This window comes from Apodemus sylvaticus, chromosome 3 (assembly GCF_947179515.1).
Source record: "Apodemus sylvaticus chromosome 3, mApoSyl1.1, whole genome shotgun sequence".
Lineage (NCBI taxonomy): Eukaryota > Metazoa > Chordata > Mammalia > Rodentia > Muridae > Apodemus > Apodemus sylvaticus.
In genome coordinates, this window is record NC_067474.1 from 74,811,705 (window position 1) to 74,826,687 (window position 14,983).

The 14,983-nt window shown below is 52.9% G+C and overlaps 1 protein-coding gene across 13 annotated transcripts in view; it reads left to right on the forward strand.

The window, feature by feature from the left end:
- Col27a1 (collagen type XXVII alpha 1 chain) overlaps positions 1-14,983 on the forward strand; it is a 120,572-nt gene that overhangs the window by 76,376 nt on the left and 29,213 nt on the right. For all 13 annotated transcript variants that reach the window (XR_007977024.1, XR_007977023.1, XR_007977029.1 and 10 more), the window contains exons 25-34: positions 2,054-2,107; positions 3,708-3,761; positions 3,980-4,033; positions 7,785-7,838; positions 10,794-10,847; positions 11,219-11,263; positions 11,352-11,396; positions 11,604-11,657; positions 12,423-12,476; positions 13,075-13,128. Coding sequence is in view for 4 of the 13 variants with exons in the window: in XM_052176612.1 (XP_052032572.1) it covers positions 2,054-2,107; positions 3,708-3,761; positions 3,980-4,033; positions 7,785-7,838; positions 10,794-10,847; positions 11,219-11,263; positions 11,352-11,396; positions 11,604-11,657; positions 12,423-12,476; positions 13,075-13,128 (522 nt within the window). In the remaining 9 variants the exon portion in view is untranslated. The remainder of the gene's footprint in view (positions 1-2,053; positions 2,108-3,707; positions 3,762-3,979; positions 4,034-7,784; positions 7,839-10,793; positions 10,848-11,218; positions 11,264-11,351; positions 11,397-11,603; positions 11,658-12,422; positions 12,477-13,074; positions 13,129-14,983) is intronic.

The following is a 14,983-nucleotide window of genomic DNA, read 5'->3' on the forward strand; positions in this document are numbered from 1 at the left end:
CCATGCAATTTCTTTCTCCAGGCCTATTGGGCAGGCTCCTTTCCACAGAACCATGTCTATTCCCTTCCCTGACTACTTCCTGGTGGGGAGTTCTGGTCATATTTTAGCCCTGTGCCCCTTTAGAAGCATCAGGGTCACGGACAGTCAGAACCACCAGGAGGTGAGAGGGACCTTTGTTAGGCTGCCAGTTTTGCAGATGACATGTAGGTCGACCAGTTAGTTCAAGGTCCACAAACCTGTTTGAATAAGAGTGGCTTAGACAGAGTGCCTCGTGCAGGGTTGGGCATCTAACAAGCCCTCGGTACATGGATCCATAGTATTAATGTCACTGTCACCTTAGAAAGGCCCCAGCTTATTTGATTTATTTGGTTGTTTGGTTTTGATATTTTGAGACAGGGACTCACTATGTAGACCTGCCTGTCCTGGTACTTGCTACATAGCTCAGGCTAGACCTAAACTCCAGATTATGCTCCAGCCTCAGTTTTTCAAGTACTAGGATTATAGGTGTGAGTTATCATGCCTGAGTTTTGTTTAGTGGTTGGAAAAGTGAGTGCATGGCTCATCCTCCATGACATATGACCCATGAGCCCATAGCTCACACTGTAGCTGCCTTAAATTAACTCTGGAAGAGTCTCTGGCCGGAGACAGGCTAGGAGGCCATCCCGTGGGTGGTGATGGGGCTGACCCACTCACATGCACATCTTTGGGGCCTACAGTGGAGAAAAGGTTCAAGAGGGATGGGCGGGGCATGGCCTGAGTCCCTGCCTCCACCCACTTGGCTGCTGCCACAAGATACTCACGACCCTGGGAGTGCGCCACTTACAGCTGTCTTTGGGGAAGGAAAAATGGGCCTGTGGACTGAGCAGCACCCCCCTCACAACTCCCTGGCAGGTAGCCTGGCTCTCCCGCTTAACTGAGCACCGGGCCTCTGGGTTGTTAGCAGCCCCAGGTCTCACCTCACATTGGTCAGAAGTGGGGTACAGGGAACAGATTTCACAGGACAAACACACCCACTCCTGTGTATCCTAATTTTCTGGGAAGTGCCTGGATGCACATCTGCAGTCTCCCAAAGCTTCTTTTGCCCTCCTGACCCACACAGGAGCCCTCTGAGTGTGTGTCTCAACAGGCAGGAGGGAGTTCCAGCAAGAATTTGCTTTACCTCCTTGGGGACTCTTGGCTGTTTACCTGCCCAAGGCATATGCAAGCTCAGGGTGACAGCGGGGCCACTAAGAACGGCCTCTGGAACCTGGAGGCAAGTCACACACAGAAGAGTTAAAACAGAGCCTAAGGAGGTGTGTGTGTGTGTGTGTGTGTGTGTGTGTGTATGGGTTATGTGTGTGCCTGTATGTGTCTATATATATGCTGTGCATGTCTATGTGTGTCTGTGTGTGTATGTACATGTTTGTGTATGTGTGTGTATGTCTGTCTCTTTTCATGTATGTGTCTTTGTACTGTGTGTGAGTGTAAAAGTGTCCGTGTGTATCTGTGTGTGTTTGTGTGTCTCTCTGTGTATGTGTTTATGTCTGTGTGTCTGAGTACATGAGTTTTCAGCAAAGGAAGGCCCTTCAGTAGAAACCTCCACTTCCTAGATTCCAGTCCTGCCTGCCTCTGCTGTAGGCTGTTAGGGTTTTTCTGTTCCAGTCAACAAGTTTGTTTCTCTCTGAAACAGCTCCAGAGCCCCCAAAGATGGAGACAGATGGCCTCTTCCCAGCTCATTCCCCCCCCCCCCAACTCCAGTTCTCCAAATGTGTAGGGATCCCAGCCTGCTTCTGGCACGGGAAGAATGCTCGGCTCCCAGAGTTGCTGGCAGCAGCCCCACCACTTGGCTCTCAAATCTGAACCATCTGGCAGAGTGTGGGGAGAAGCAGCCCAGAGGCTATGCTCCTCCACCGCAGTCCCAGCCATAAGAGTCACTGGGCATGGGCTGAGGAGGGCTGGGGGGGGGGGATTGACGGGGTGGGGTGATGGGTGGGCTGGGCCCCAGGAGAGAGAAAACCTTGAACACTCAGCATGCCCCCAGATTCACTCATTTTTCCTGATGTGTCATTCGCAGGGGCTTATGGGATTCGTGGGTCTCGTTGGAGAGCCTGGGATTGTTGGGGAGAAGGTAAGTGAGGGTACCAGAAACAAGCCCTCGGAGCTTGGCCTTTTTTTTTTTAATCAAGAAATGCAAGGGCCAGTTGGGCTGGGGGGCTGCAGAAATTGTACCACCTCCCTCTGGTTCTGGCATCCATGTTCTCGAAGAGTCTACATTCCTGTCTCTGTACCCCACGTCCCTGCATCCCAGAGCCTTGTCTTCAACCACACCCATAATCACACATTGGGATGGCCACCAGTTGATGTGTGCACCCTGGGTCCTCACAGCTGCAGACTGGCATCGCCCAGCACGGGTAGCAGTAGTTGGGTTATTCTTCAGTGGACATAGCCCCTGGAAGCTCTGTCCTAGAGAGAGATTCCAGCAGAAGGGGTGGCTTGCCCAAGGCCAACCAGATTGTAAGAGCCAGAGCTGGGATTTGAACCAGGCCCATCACTGTAGGCCAACACTTTGCCAACTAAGCCCTTCACCCAAGTAGTGGCGTGTGGCTTCCCTGTCCCTCTAGGGGCCTAGTAGGTTTGTAGGCTTAGGCGCTTCATTCTTTCTTGATTCCTAGGCCCTCCCTATGCACCTCCTCTTCTTCTAACTCTAACACTATTTTAAAGTCATTAACCATTCACCAAAAGTTGACAAGTTTGCACAGGAGAGCCCCAGGAACTCTTACTCTATGTCCCTTTGTGCTTTTGTGGCCGTCACACAGCATCAGAGCCAACCCTGGTTTTCTATTGCTCAAGTTTCTCATGTCCTTCCTCACCTGTGGACCATGCTTTGCGGACGTCCCCTCTTCTCCAGCCCGTCCACCCATGTCTATTCTTCTTGGGTCACTTGCCGGGAGTCCCTTCATCACCAGGTGGCAACACCCTTGTCGCAGTGCCTAGCACTGCCTCCCACCCCTGCATCTGTCCCAGGACGCATCTGTTCTAGAGGTCCCCTCTATCTCCCCACCCCTCTGGGTATCTTGCATTATAGGAATTGATCTATTTCTTCTCCTCCTGGAATACCCAGGGTCTGGTACCTACTAGTGTCAGCACGCAATGGGTGCTTAATTCATTTTTACACCAATAGGAGAAACGGGCCTTGCAGAAATGGAGGCAGGATGGCTGTAGCCTTGCCTGCTGCGCTTGACTCGCTGGCCTGTTTGAATTGCTCTAGAGGACACGAGTGATGTCTGACCATCTGGCGTGCCATGGGGGAGAGAGTACCATGAACAGAAAGAAAGAAAGAAAGAAAGAAAGAAAGAAAGAAAGAAAGAAAGAAAGAAAGAAAGAAAGAAAGAAAGAAAGAAAGAAAGAAAGGTGGCAATGGCTGCTTCTGTGTCAGCAAGCCCAGCCCAGGGGTAGCAGGCCTAGTGAGAATCATGTGACACGGGCTAAGATCAAGGGGGTGATGCAGTTATTAGATCTTTCATTGGGACCATCTTGGCCCAGGGACATTCTTTACATTTCCCTGGGAGAGGAAGCTGAGAGGTTTCCTGCCACTGAAACTTACAATGTGAATAAGCTAGGGAATGACTCTGTAGACCATGGCCAAGTTCTTGCCTCTCTTTGGGTCCCTTCCCCCAGAATCCCCCAGCCCCAGCCATGACCTATGTGCCTTGCTGTCTCCATCACAGGGAGACCGTGGAGTGATGGGACCCCCGGGCGCACCTGGACCCAAGGGGTCGATGGTAAGGAGTAAGTCTGCCTCCCCACCCCTCTCCTGGCATAGCCTCAGATGACAGTCCTGTCCCCTCCACACAACACATGCCCCAGACAGCCTGGATGCCTGGCTCTCTGCATCCCTGGCCTGGCATGACTTTTGACCTCCTCACCCTGGGTTGGGGCTGAAGAAGAGAGGAAATGGCACCTTCGTCAGCTGACTCGTCATTTTCTTCCTCCTTGGCAGGGCCATCCTGGAACACCCGGAGGTGTTGGGAACCCTGGAGAGCCTGGACCCTGGGTAAACAAATCTCTCCTGTCTCCTAAGCACAAACACATGGAGTCCAGACCTTAAGTCTCAGACCTGAGTGGACTCCCAGACCCTGGTCCCAGCTGGAGTCCCAGGCAGATGCTACTTCTCTGTGCCCACATTTTGTTCAAGTGAAACCCAGAGCATGTTGAGGCAGGAGTGACTGGACCGTGGGCTGACTGGCGCCCTGGGCCTGAAGTTCCATACGGGGCAACCTGTGGCACTTGGGAGCAGCTGGGTTGTGTCCCTTCTACCTTTAACCTGTCACATGCTCAGTCAAGGCAGTGAGTACTCTCTGAAGGTTCTGGAAGTGGGGACACAGATGTCGATGAGGCAGAGTGGTCCATCCAAAGCCAGATGAAGGATCTCTGTAGTGATAAACAAGAGGATGCAGGCACCTTTGGTGGCATTTCTATTCTGGTTTATACACCAACTGTATACTGGGTGTATGGTCTGCCCTGAGGGTGCAAAAAGGTCAAGACACAGATCCCATTCTAAAAATTGTCTCTATCCATTGGAGTATCAACAAAAGCATTCTCTCGGTCATTAACAGGTGTTATTGAGCACCAGCTGCATACCAGGCTTATGTCAGGTACTAAGGAGAGGCAGCAAGGGACCCATACAAATACGATAACCCTGGGCATGCATAGCCTCACCCAGCATATGCCAAGCACCAGGTAGCTGCACACTACCCACAGTCCTTTGAGCCAATGAAAGGTGACCCTGGGCAGAGCCACCCTTTGGGGTCAAAGGCACATGCAATTTTTCCCCTGCTTATAAAGGGGAAAGCCACATCTGGCTAGAGATTTGGGATGCGGACTGTGATGGAAAGAAGCAGGAGGCAGAGGACAGTTTTCAGTCCAGTGCCCGGCCTCCATCCTGTGTTCAGAGCTGGGCTGGTGAGAGGCCTGCTGGCGGGGGAGATGCCAAGAGTGCTTAGGATCTGCCACTAAATTCTTTCCTCTGGCTCTGGGGAGATGGTGCGTTTGGCAATGTACTTGCTGTGCAAACACCAGGACCAGGATTTGGACCCTCAACATCTGTGTAAAAAGCTAAGTGTGGTGGTGATCACCTGGAACCACAGCGATAGGGAGGTGGTGACAGGAGATGCCTGGGGCCTGGCCAGCTGGCCAGCCTAGCTGATCAGCCAGCCTAGTCATCCAGTGAGAGACTCTGCCTCGAAAAATAAAGTGGAGATTGACAGAGGCAGGTGTCCAGAACTGACCTCTGGCTGCCACATGTACGTATGCATGCACACGTCTGTGTGAACCTTCACACCTGAGGCGTCCTCTGCCTCAGTTTCCCCAGCTGTCAGCCAGCATCATGCTGCCATCACCACTGAGGTGAGAACCAGCCAGTATTTTGTCTGCTGTCATGCCCGAGCACCTCATAGATGTCATCGGTTACTTGTGAGACACAGTGCTTGCCACAGTAATGGTGTCTACCATTCAAGTTCCATTCCTGCTGAACATTTTCCTGTCCGGTTAACTTCCTCACTTGGCACTCTGAGCTCAATCCCAGATGAATGGCTGGGCAGAGGGAGGCAGGTCCTCGGACCTGCTGAGGACCCTGCAGGTCCCTTCAAAGCCCACAGCCTGAGGGAGGAGGGACTTTCCACCATTCTTGATACAGACGAGGACTCTGAGGTGAGGTGGTTTGCTCTAGGCCTCACAGATAGTGGCTGTGGAACTGTGTCCTGCTGTGGTGCTGTCCCCCAGCCTCGGGGCCTTCAAATAAATGAGCTTATGTGGAACCTAGCTCCTGAGGCCTCGGGGGCTGTGCTATAAGCCTTCTGAGAGAACATTCTGGACAGACTGTTACTATGCCCACCACCTGCCTGCCTGCTGCCTTCTTACCGTGTGAGCCTGGAGTTACTGCTATGTCAGGCTGCATGCTGGCCCTTGCCTATAGCTCCAGCAGTGGCAGGCCAAGTGAATCTGTGTGCTAGCATGTGTTTGTACCTCAGAGCTGTGGGAGCAGCAAGATGGGGCTGGGCTGCTCCCTGGGATCCAAGGGGATGAGGGCTGGAAGGCCTCCTGCCTCCCTCACAGGGTCTCGCTGGCTCTCTGAAAACCCTGCTCAGCCCAGCCCAGGACCAGCTAAGTGGCCACTCTGACTCTGCCCTCACCTTCCCATTTGCCTCTTGTCTCCTCCCTCCCTCCCACCCTTCTTCCTATTTGTCTTTTAGATAAGGTCTCACTGTGAAGCCCCAGCTGGCCCAGAATTCACACTAGAATTCAGTCAGGCCAGAGAGTCTAAAACCCTTTCCACTCAAGACTCCTCACGCAAGAAACTTTCATGCAACCCCGGATATATAGGTTTATAGAATAGCTCTACAGGTCAAACACCTACTGACAGTAAGTCACACAGACATTCCCTTTGAAACAGTTGTTGCTGTCTGAATCATTTCGCCATCTGTTAAATACGAAAGCACACTGCTGAGATGGAAGTGCTTGTTAGCTTTTACATAGAGGATTACAGCTTGGCTGAATATTTGATACCGCTGGACCTCGGGCATCCTCGCCGGGTTTTCAGAATTGATTGACAGATGTTTTAAATTTAATCATCAATGCTGAAAATTCTGCTTTGCACAAATATATAACAAAAACTGGCAGAAGTGTCTTTGGGACCATTCAGAAATTGCTGGAAATGTTGTTCTAATTCCAAGCCAAACTTCAACGAATGATTTTTTTTTAAATGGAACTCAAGTCAGCAAAGCAATTTTTAAAACCAAACATTCTAATACAATCTAAAGATATGTTAATTTGACACTTGGTCCTTCTGTGCTGAACGTGGCGATAGGAAAATATTTAAAGTCTTTGTTTTCCTTTATTGGAGTGTTCCTGTGTGGACAGAAATGAGTCAGACCACTGCAGTTTAGAACAGACGGTCATCTCAGATCTGAGCACGAGTATTCCAGGCAGCGTTTGCTGGGAAGGCATGTGCAGTGTGAACTGCATATGGTGTGTGGTCATAGCCACGGATGCGGTGGAGTCATACGATACAACACAGGCGAGCACAGCCTGGAATGTCTGACTCACGGTTTTGATTTTAAATTGAGTTTTGGTTCATTTTATACATTCAGAAACCTCTAGCTGCTGCCAGTTTTTTCTCAGCCTCCACATTCAGTTACATGACCCCATATGGGTCTCAGAGCACAGCTTAAGAAACTGAACTGGCTGGTCTTGAACATATGGCAGGGCTTCTGCCTCAGCGCCCCCAATGCTCTAAATACAGGTGAGAACCACTGTACCTAGCTCAGTCCTGACCCTACATCTCTGCCCCATTCCTGTCCCCACCCTGACCCAACAGACTCCCTCTTCCCCCTCTTCCCCCTCTTCCCCCTCCTCCCCCTCCTCCCACTCTTTCTTCTCCTCCTCCTCCTCCTCTTTCCCCAAGACTCCTGATGCCTCAAGTTGGAGGAAACCTTCCCAGGGCTGTGTGTGGTATTAGCTGGGAATGAGGGTGAGAACTCAGGTGCCCTCTGAGGAAAGAAAGCACAAAGGGCTGAGAGGAGATGCCTGTCCTACGATGCTGTCACCTCTCATTGCTGATTGTGAAATTAAAAAAAAAACGGCTTGTCCAGAGAGGCTCTGCCCACCTACCCACACCCCCAGGACACAAGCCACGTACAGGGTTATCACTTGCCAGGAGCTTCTCCCAGCAGGCCCTACGGCTGCTGGCTCCCCACCCCACCAATGCTCTCAAGTCCTCTAATCGGTTGCCCTCTTCTCCCCCACAGGGCCCTCCAGGATCTCGAGGCCCACCAGGCATGAGGGGAGCCAAGGGACACCGGGTAAGCTTCTTGTGGCCTGCCAAACTCTGGGGTTTGTGATTTCCATAGCACTGGCCAGGGGTCCAGACACAGCCAGAGTCCGATGGTGGAGGCGGAGCCAGAGTCTGATGGTGGAGGCTGAGCCAGAACCATCCTCCCAGCCAGTGTCTGAGCATCACACTTGGCCATCCAGAGGGCACAAACAAGCCTTGGTCATTCTTCACTCATCCTGCCACTGTTCCCACCGTGTGAGCCACCATTGGAGGCAGACGCATGGGACAACAGATGAGACCTAAGCCCTGCCTGGCCTTGTGATCTAGGCACAGGTCACATACACCTACTGGCTTTTTAACAGTCAAAGCTATCCACTAAGGGTAGTGGGGAACCATAGAATTTTAAAGCAATATCTCAGATTCACCAATACTTTGTGCTGTCTGTCACATAGTTAACTCATTTCACCTTAGGTGTTACCCTGCCAGGGAAGTGCTGTTGCCCTCAGAAAATGCTGACACAGATAGGCTATGACCCTTGCCTCAGGCTGCACAGCTGCACAGTGATTCTGCCTCAATCTCCCTAATGCTTGGAGTACAAGTGTGAACCTTTAGAACAGGGAGAGCTGAGGTCTGAACCCAGAGAATCTGACCCTTGATATACCAAATTTAGTCTCTTTTTCAGTTTCAAGGGGTAAATGGAATAATCTCTTATCCTGGTGTGAGGGCACATGGCCTCCTTGGGAAGAGGAAACAGGACGGTGCAGCCTGCCCAGGGAGTATTCAGGACAGGAGGGGACGTATGAGGACCAGGGCCATTTCCTGTGAAATGTAGCTGAGGATGAAACATGGGATCAGCCTTGGGGCAGGGAACCTAGAGAGGCGCCCACTGCACCTGTGAAATCTGAGTTCTGGCCTAGCTTGTCCTATGTACTTTGGAAGGCTCTTGGATCTCTGGGTCTCAGTTTCCCCAAGGGTGCCATGGATGGGCATGGGAGATCTGAAAGGCTATGCTGGCTCTCCTGCACATGTGTAGAGCGGGCATTCTATGCTGACAGAGAGGGGCAGAAGACAGAGGGTGACCCATTAGCACTCTGCAAAAGAATGACAGCACCTGCCCCTTTACCATGCGCTCCATCTCTTGCCTTCCCAGTGTGTAGCTGTGCAACCTCAAGCTAGTCTCTTTACCTCTCTGAGGCCTTTCCCCATCTGTTCAGGTGGGGAGTTCTACAGAAGGGCTGATGTGATATGGAATGTCTGGTGCTACCTCTGAGCTTTCAGAGTAAGCTCTTCCCCTTGGACATCAGACAACTGATTTCCCCTCCTCAACTTCTGCTTCTTCTGTAAAATGGGCCAGCAACAGAGCCAGTTGGTTGAATATGCAGACCTAGTTGCTTCCCAAGAGCTTTGACCTAAGGTGGCCACAAATGCTGGGTTTCCCTCTCTTTCCTCTTGCCTTTCTCCAGAGGCTGTAGTATACTGGATTTTCTGCCCCTGGCAGCAGTGGCTTTGCTGAGCCTGATTGGACCCAGCTGGAGGGCAACCCCAGGGTGGTGTGCTGATGTGGCCTGTGGGGAATATCATGTGGCTCTGATGGGGACCCTAGCATGCCTGCCTTAGGAAGGCCTGCCTGAGACACAAGGAAGGAAGGTAGCAGGGGGACCCTCACGATAGGCTATCTGGTGCCATATCCCTAAATAATGGCTGGGCACCCGTGGTGGCTGGCACCCGTGGTGGCTGGTACCCGTGGTGGCTGGGCACCCATGGTGGCTGGTACCCATGGTGGCTGGTACCCGTGGTGGCTGGCACCCATAGTGGCTGGTACCCGTGGTGGCTGGCACCGTGGTGCCTGGCACCTGTGGTGGCTGGCACCTGTGGTGGCTGGTACCTGTGGTGGCTGGTACCCGTGGTGGCTGGCACCCGTGGTGGCTGGCACCCGTAGTGGCTGGTACCCGTGGTGGCTGGCACCTGTGGTGGCTGGTACCTGTGGTGGCTGGTACCCGTGGTGGCTGGCACCCGTAGTGGCTGGTACCCGTGGTGGCTGGCACCTGTGGTGGCTGGCACCCGTGGTGGCTGGCTGGTATCCGTGGTGGCTGGTATCCATGGTCTCTTTCCTCTTCCACGCAGGGAGATGGCTCCTCTTTCTCTACAGCTCAGCCCTGGCTTCTAGATGTTGTTCTCTTCGATGCCCCACCCCATGTCCAGCCTTCTTGGGGGGGCAAGCCTAGAGCCTGTCCCTCTTATTGGCCCCCGTGATGGGGAGTTCACATCCTGATAAGCAGTGGCAGACAGTGGGGGAATGAGCAGGCATCTGGTTGGCTTTAGGTCCAATTCTGGCTCTACCTTCAACTGCCAAGCACGGTCAACTTCACTTCCACACCAGACCCTTTTCCATGTAATTACTTTCTCTGTGACGTGCTCCATTCTTTCTCCTCAAAAGGCTTTGATCCCAGGCAGGTTGGTCAGCGTGCTGCGTCCCTCGGGCCTCTGAGCCTCCACTCCAAGGGCTGTGCCCGTCTATTGAGGTGTGAGCTCGTGTCACATCCAGAAGCGTCACTCAGGTCCAGCCCCGTCTGTGACCTGGCATGCCCCACCCCTGCCTGCCTGCCTTCATCTCCCCAGAACTGGGTCATGAATTAGGGAGGGAGTAGGAGGCAGTAAGCTAAGGCCTGGCTGTGGGAACGTAGCCACAGGTTTCTCTGCCTCTGGTCTCCGAGTCTGCAACACGGGTTGGCTGGTGGCAGCCACCCAGGACACTTTAGACAGACCCATACCTCTATCACATTTAGGGTCTCCAGCTGACTCCCATAGGCTGTGTCCTCTGAAGAGCCACCCAGGCCATTGCAGATGACCCACCTCAGACTGTGTGTGGGAGAGAAGGAGGCGGAAAGCCAGAGATCCTGGGCAATCTCGTCCTCCTAGTGCACAGCCCAAGGGAGACCCCTGCCGACCAGTCCACTGTGCTGGAATCTTCTTCCTTTTCTAGGGCCCTCGAGGACCTGATGGACCAGCTGGGGAGCAGGGGTCCAAGGGCCTGAAGGTACCGACACCCCTTGTCACCACTCCGACCCCTGGACCCTGAACTATCATGTCCCAGAATGATTCAGGGCCTGTTCCCTATCCAGCCTTCTGCTTGACAGAGAGAGAGAGAGAGAGAGAGAGAGAGAGAGAGAGAGAGAGAGAGAGAGAGAGAGAGAGAGATTGAGGGGATCACATATTCCTTCCACTGTTCCCTTCCATGTGAAAGGTCCTTGGTTCACTGGTGACTGTAGCAGCCACCTTCCTTGTCAGGTCTTAAGTCTGCCCTCAGGCAGTGTGTTGAGGAGGACACTTGGCCTCTTGAGACCCCTCCTTTATGGAAGGGGTCCCCATGAGCTGCTCTCCCACCTCTACATGCTCCGCTTCCCACAGGGTCGTGTCGGACCTCGGGGCAGACCCGGCCAGCCAGGACAGCAGGTATGTCAGACCCTGCCCATACCAGGTCCCCTGTCCCTCCTCAATTTGTTGTGACACATGCCTCTAAAGATGCCCATTGTGCTTCCAGGGTGCAGCTGGTGAGCGAGGCCACTCAGGTGCAAAAGGCTTCCTTGTAAGTAGTATTAATTCTGCAGATTCCCAATATGGCTTTGGGGCAGGTGGGGAAAGATTGCTGCAAGTTATTGAACGTCATGGGAACCTACAGTTGACCTTCTCTCTCAGCCGTAAGGGTGAAGTGGGGACCTGGATACACCCCAGGAGTAGCCTGAGGTCAATGGAGAAGCTTTAAGAGACTAAGGTCACCTGTGCTTTTCCACAGGGTATCCCTGGTCCCTCGGGCCCTCCAGGTGCCAAGGGCCTCCCAGGAGAACCGGTAGGTGTCTATCCCCTCTCTTTCTGGTACCTCTACCCTGAAAGACTATTCTCAGTCTGATTGTAGCAGGGACTGTTGGCCAGATAGACAGATGGGGAGGGTTAGAAAGGACAGGGCTGGGCCTGACCGGTAGGGGCGGAGAGCTTGTCTCTGAGTTCTAGAGTGAATCTTAGCTTGCTTGTCTACCGGGTCTGTTACTAAATGGAGATAACTAGCTTGTGCTTGCTACATAGTTGTGGAGATGGAAATGCATAGACAGCACACTTAGCATTCAGAAAGGCGGAAGGCAGGGGGCTAGAGAGGTCCTTGTGAAGGGCAAGGGAAGGATGAAGGAAGGATTGACACATAGCTTGTCCTTCAGAAGATGTCCCAAGGGATGGGTTTGGGGGAAGCAGAGGACCTCCTCAAGGAGGCTGCAGGAAGCCAGACTGGAGACCCAGGAAGATTCTTTGAACCCTAGAAGGCCAGGGGTAGTTAGGGCTGGATGGGAGAGGACAGAACAGGAGAGGACATAGTGATTAAAGTCCCAAAGTTGTATGTTGTAGTGGGGGGTGAGGGGCAGGCTGAGGCAGCCCTGTTGGGGTTCACTTGGATGCAGAGGAGAGTCTGGAAATGGGTGAAGAGGAACTGTACATGGTCCCTCTGGGGGTACGGTGTATGGATCTTCTCTTTCAGTTATGCCAGACTGTGTGACTCAGCCTCTCTATAGCTCCCCCCAGGGGAACCCCGGCTGTCTTCTCCTAACTGTGGTCTGTCTGTCTCTAGGGACCTCAGGGACCTCAGGGGCCAGTTGGTCCTCCAGGAGAGATGGGACCCAAGGTAAGTGCCAAGGAGGGAGCCCTGTTTTTAGGGTGGTGCTGCAGAGTTGGAGGTAGGTAGAGAGCCTTCAGACAACACATCCATCCAGGACCCAGGGTGAGGGACTGGGAGCCTGCCTCACAGCACTGGGTGAGATCCCTTCCTGGGAGGTCCTGCCCACTTCCTGCCTTGTTAAGATTGCACCTTGGTACAGAATCATGAACAGACCCAGTCTACTGAGGTCCCCTTTCTTCCCTCACCATCCTGGCCCAGAGTCAGAAAGAAGCCAGGAGAGGCCTAGGCCTGCCCTGCCATTGGCCTCTTCCTTCCCCACAACCTCATGCAAATCATGGATTTTCCTTGTCTGTCTGCCAAAGGCTCCTGTGTGGTAAACCGCACTCGTGGGTAGGCAGAGGGTCCATCTGCTGGGTAGTGTGAGGCTCTGCCAGCTTGCAGCCAACCCTATAGTTTTGCCAAGACTCAGAAGCTGCAGCCTAACCCCACTTCTGCAGCTCCCTAGTGTGACCTGAGCACACCCCTTGCTCTTTCTGGGCCTCTGCTTGCCTGAAGCAGGGTGCTAGCTCTTGCTCCAAGAGAGCCCAGTGACTCTCTCTTGCAGGGGCCACCGGGTGCACTGGGAGAACCTGGCCTTCCTGGGGACTCCGGCATGAAGGTGAGACAAGATGAAAGATGGGAAAATGACTTGTTGACACCAGTTCTCAGCTGGCAGCCTTGTCCTCTCCATGGAGGAGAAACAGACCTTTCTTGTGCTTGGGATAATGGGGTCTCTGTCCTGGCTGGGGAGCAGGCCTGACATGCCCACTGTAGAGCTCCCAAGCAGCTCAGAGCCCCTGTACTGTCCCCTGCCCAGCTGTGCTTTTCCTGGCACCTGTTTTGGTCCCCCCACTGGGGCATCTGCCCCTCCTGGTCTCCAAGATACCATCAGCACCTCAGCGCAGGTGACCCCATTAGCTGTGAGGACACAGGCGCCTATTGATACCCAGCCCTGGGGAGCCCCGTCTGTCTTCTGCTGTTGGAGGAGGACCCTGCTTATCCTACACACCTGAGAGCCCATGCTGGCCCAGGGGACCTGCCAAGGGGCTGGAAGCACATCATCCCTGCCCCGTAGACCCGTGTCCTGTCATCCTAAGGGAGCTGAACCAGGCCCAGAGCTCCTGGCCTTGCCTCAGCTCTGCCTTATTTTGCCCGGGCAATAAAAAAAAATCCATCTACATATAAAGTGCCACTCATATATAAAGTGCATAGGACTGGCTTCTTCCAGTCAAGACTGGGCTGGGGCACCATGCTTCACTTCCTAGTGCCAGACACCAGCAGGGAGCACGATGTTCATGTCTACAAATGAGGGGGATGAGGGGGACTTATCTGAGACCTTTCAGGGGAGGGTTCAGGTGTGCTGGCTGCCCCCTTGTTGGGTTTCTTACCAAATCTCTAGGAAGAGGAAGGATGGCTGATGTTCATCAGCTCTGCTCTCCAGCCACGGCTGCCCTAGTCATGCCGCCCACTTTGACCTGAGTCTGTCATTTGGGAGAGCTTCTGAAGACAACACTGTTCTCTCAGGACTTTGCAAAGGTCCAGCTTATTCGAACGAAAATGTGTTTAGAACAGCATGAGCAACTCCGATGACCATCATGGCGGTGACACTGGTGATGCAGTGATGGTGATGCAGTGATGGTGATGGAGATGTAATGATGGTGGTGGTGGTGATGGTGACACAGTGATAGCCGTGGTGGTGATGCAGTGATGGTGATAGTAGTGATGCAGTGATGAGGATGGTGATGGTGATGGTGATGGTGGTGATGCAGTGATGGTGATACTAGTGGTACAGTGATGAGTGTGGTGGTGGCAATGCAGTGATGGTGGTGGTGATGGTGACACAGTGGTGGTGGTGATGCAGTGATGGTGGTGATGCAGTGATGGTGAGGCAGTGATGGTATGATGGTGATGGTGGTGATACAGTGATGGTGGTGGTGATGTAGTGATGGTGGTGGTTATGGCAGTGATGATGATGGTGATGGCAGTGATAATGGTAGTAATGACGGTGATGATGGTGGAGCAGTGGTGGTGATAGTGGTGATGCTGATGCAGTGATGTCGGTGTTTCTGATAATGGTGATAGACTGATGGTGGTGGGGATGTGATTGTGATGATAGTGATGATGGTTTTGGTGATGACGGTAATGCAGTCATGATAGTGTGGATGATGACAATGATAGGAGGGATAATGATGGTGATGATGGTGGTGGAAGGGATAATGATGATGGTGTTGGTGGTGATTATGGTTTTGTGATTATGGTAATGGTGGTGATGCTGCTGTTGATGTTGATTCTTATCATGGTGGTCATACAGTGATAATGGTGGGGATGGTAATGATGGTGTTCTGGATGCTTGTAGTAATGGTAGTGATGGAGGCGGTGGTGAAGGTGGTCCAGCTGCCTAGTGGAGGAGCATCACTTACCTGGAACAGGGTTTTGGACTTAAGTGTTGGAATTTCTCTATTGTTCTCAAGAAG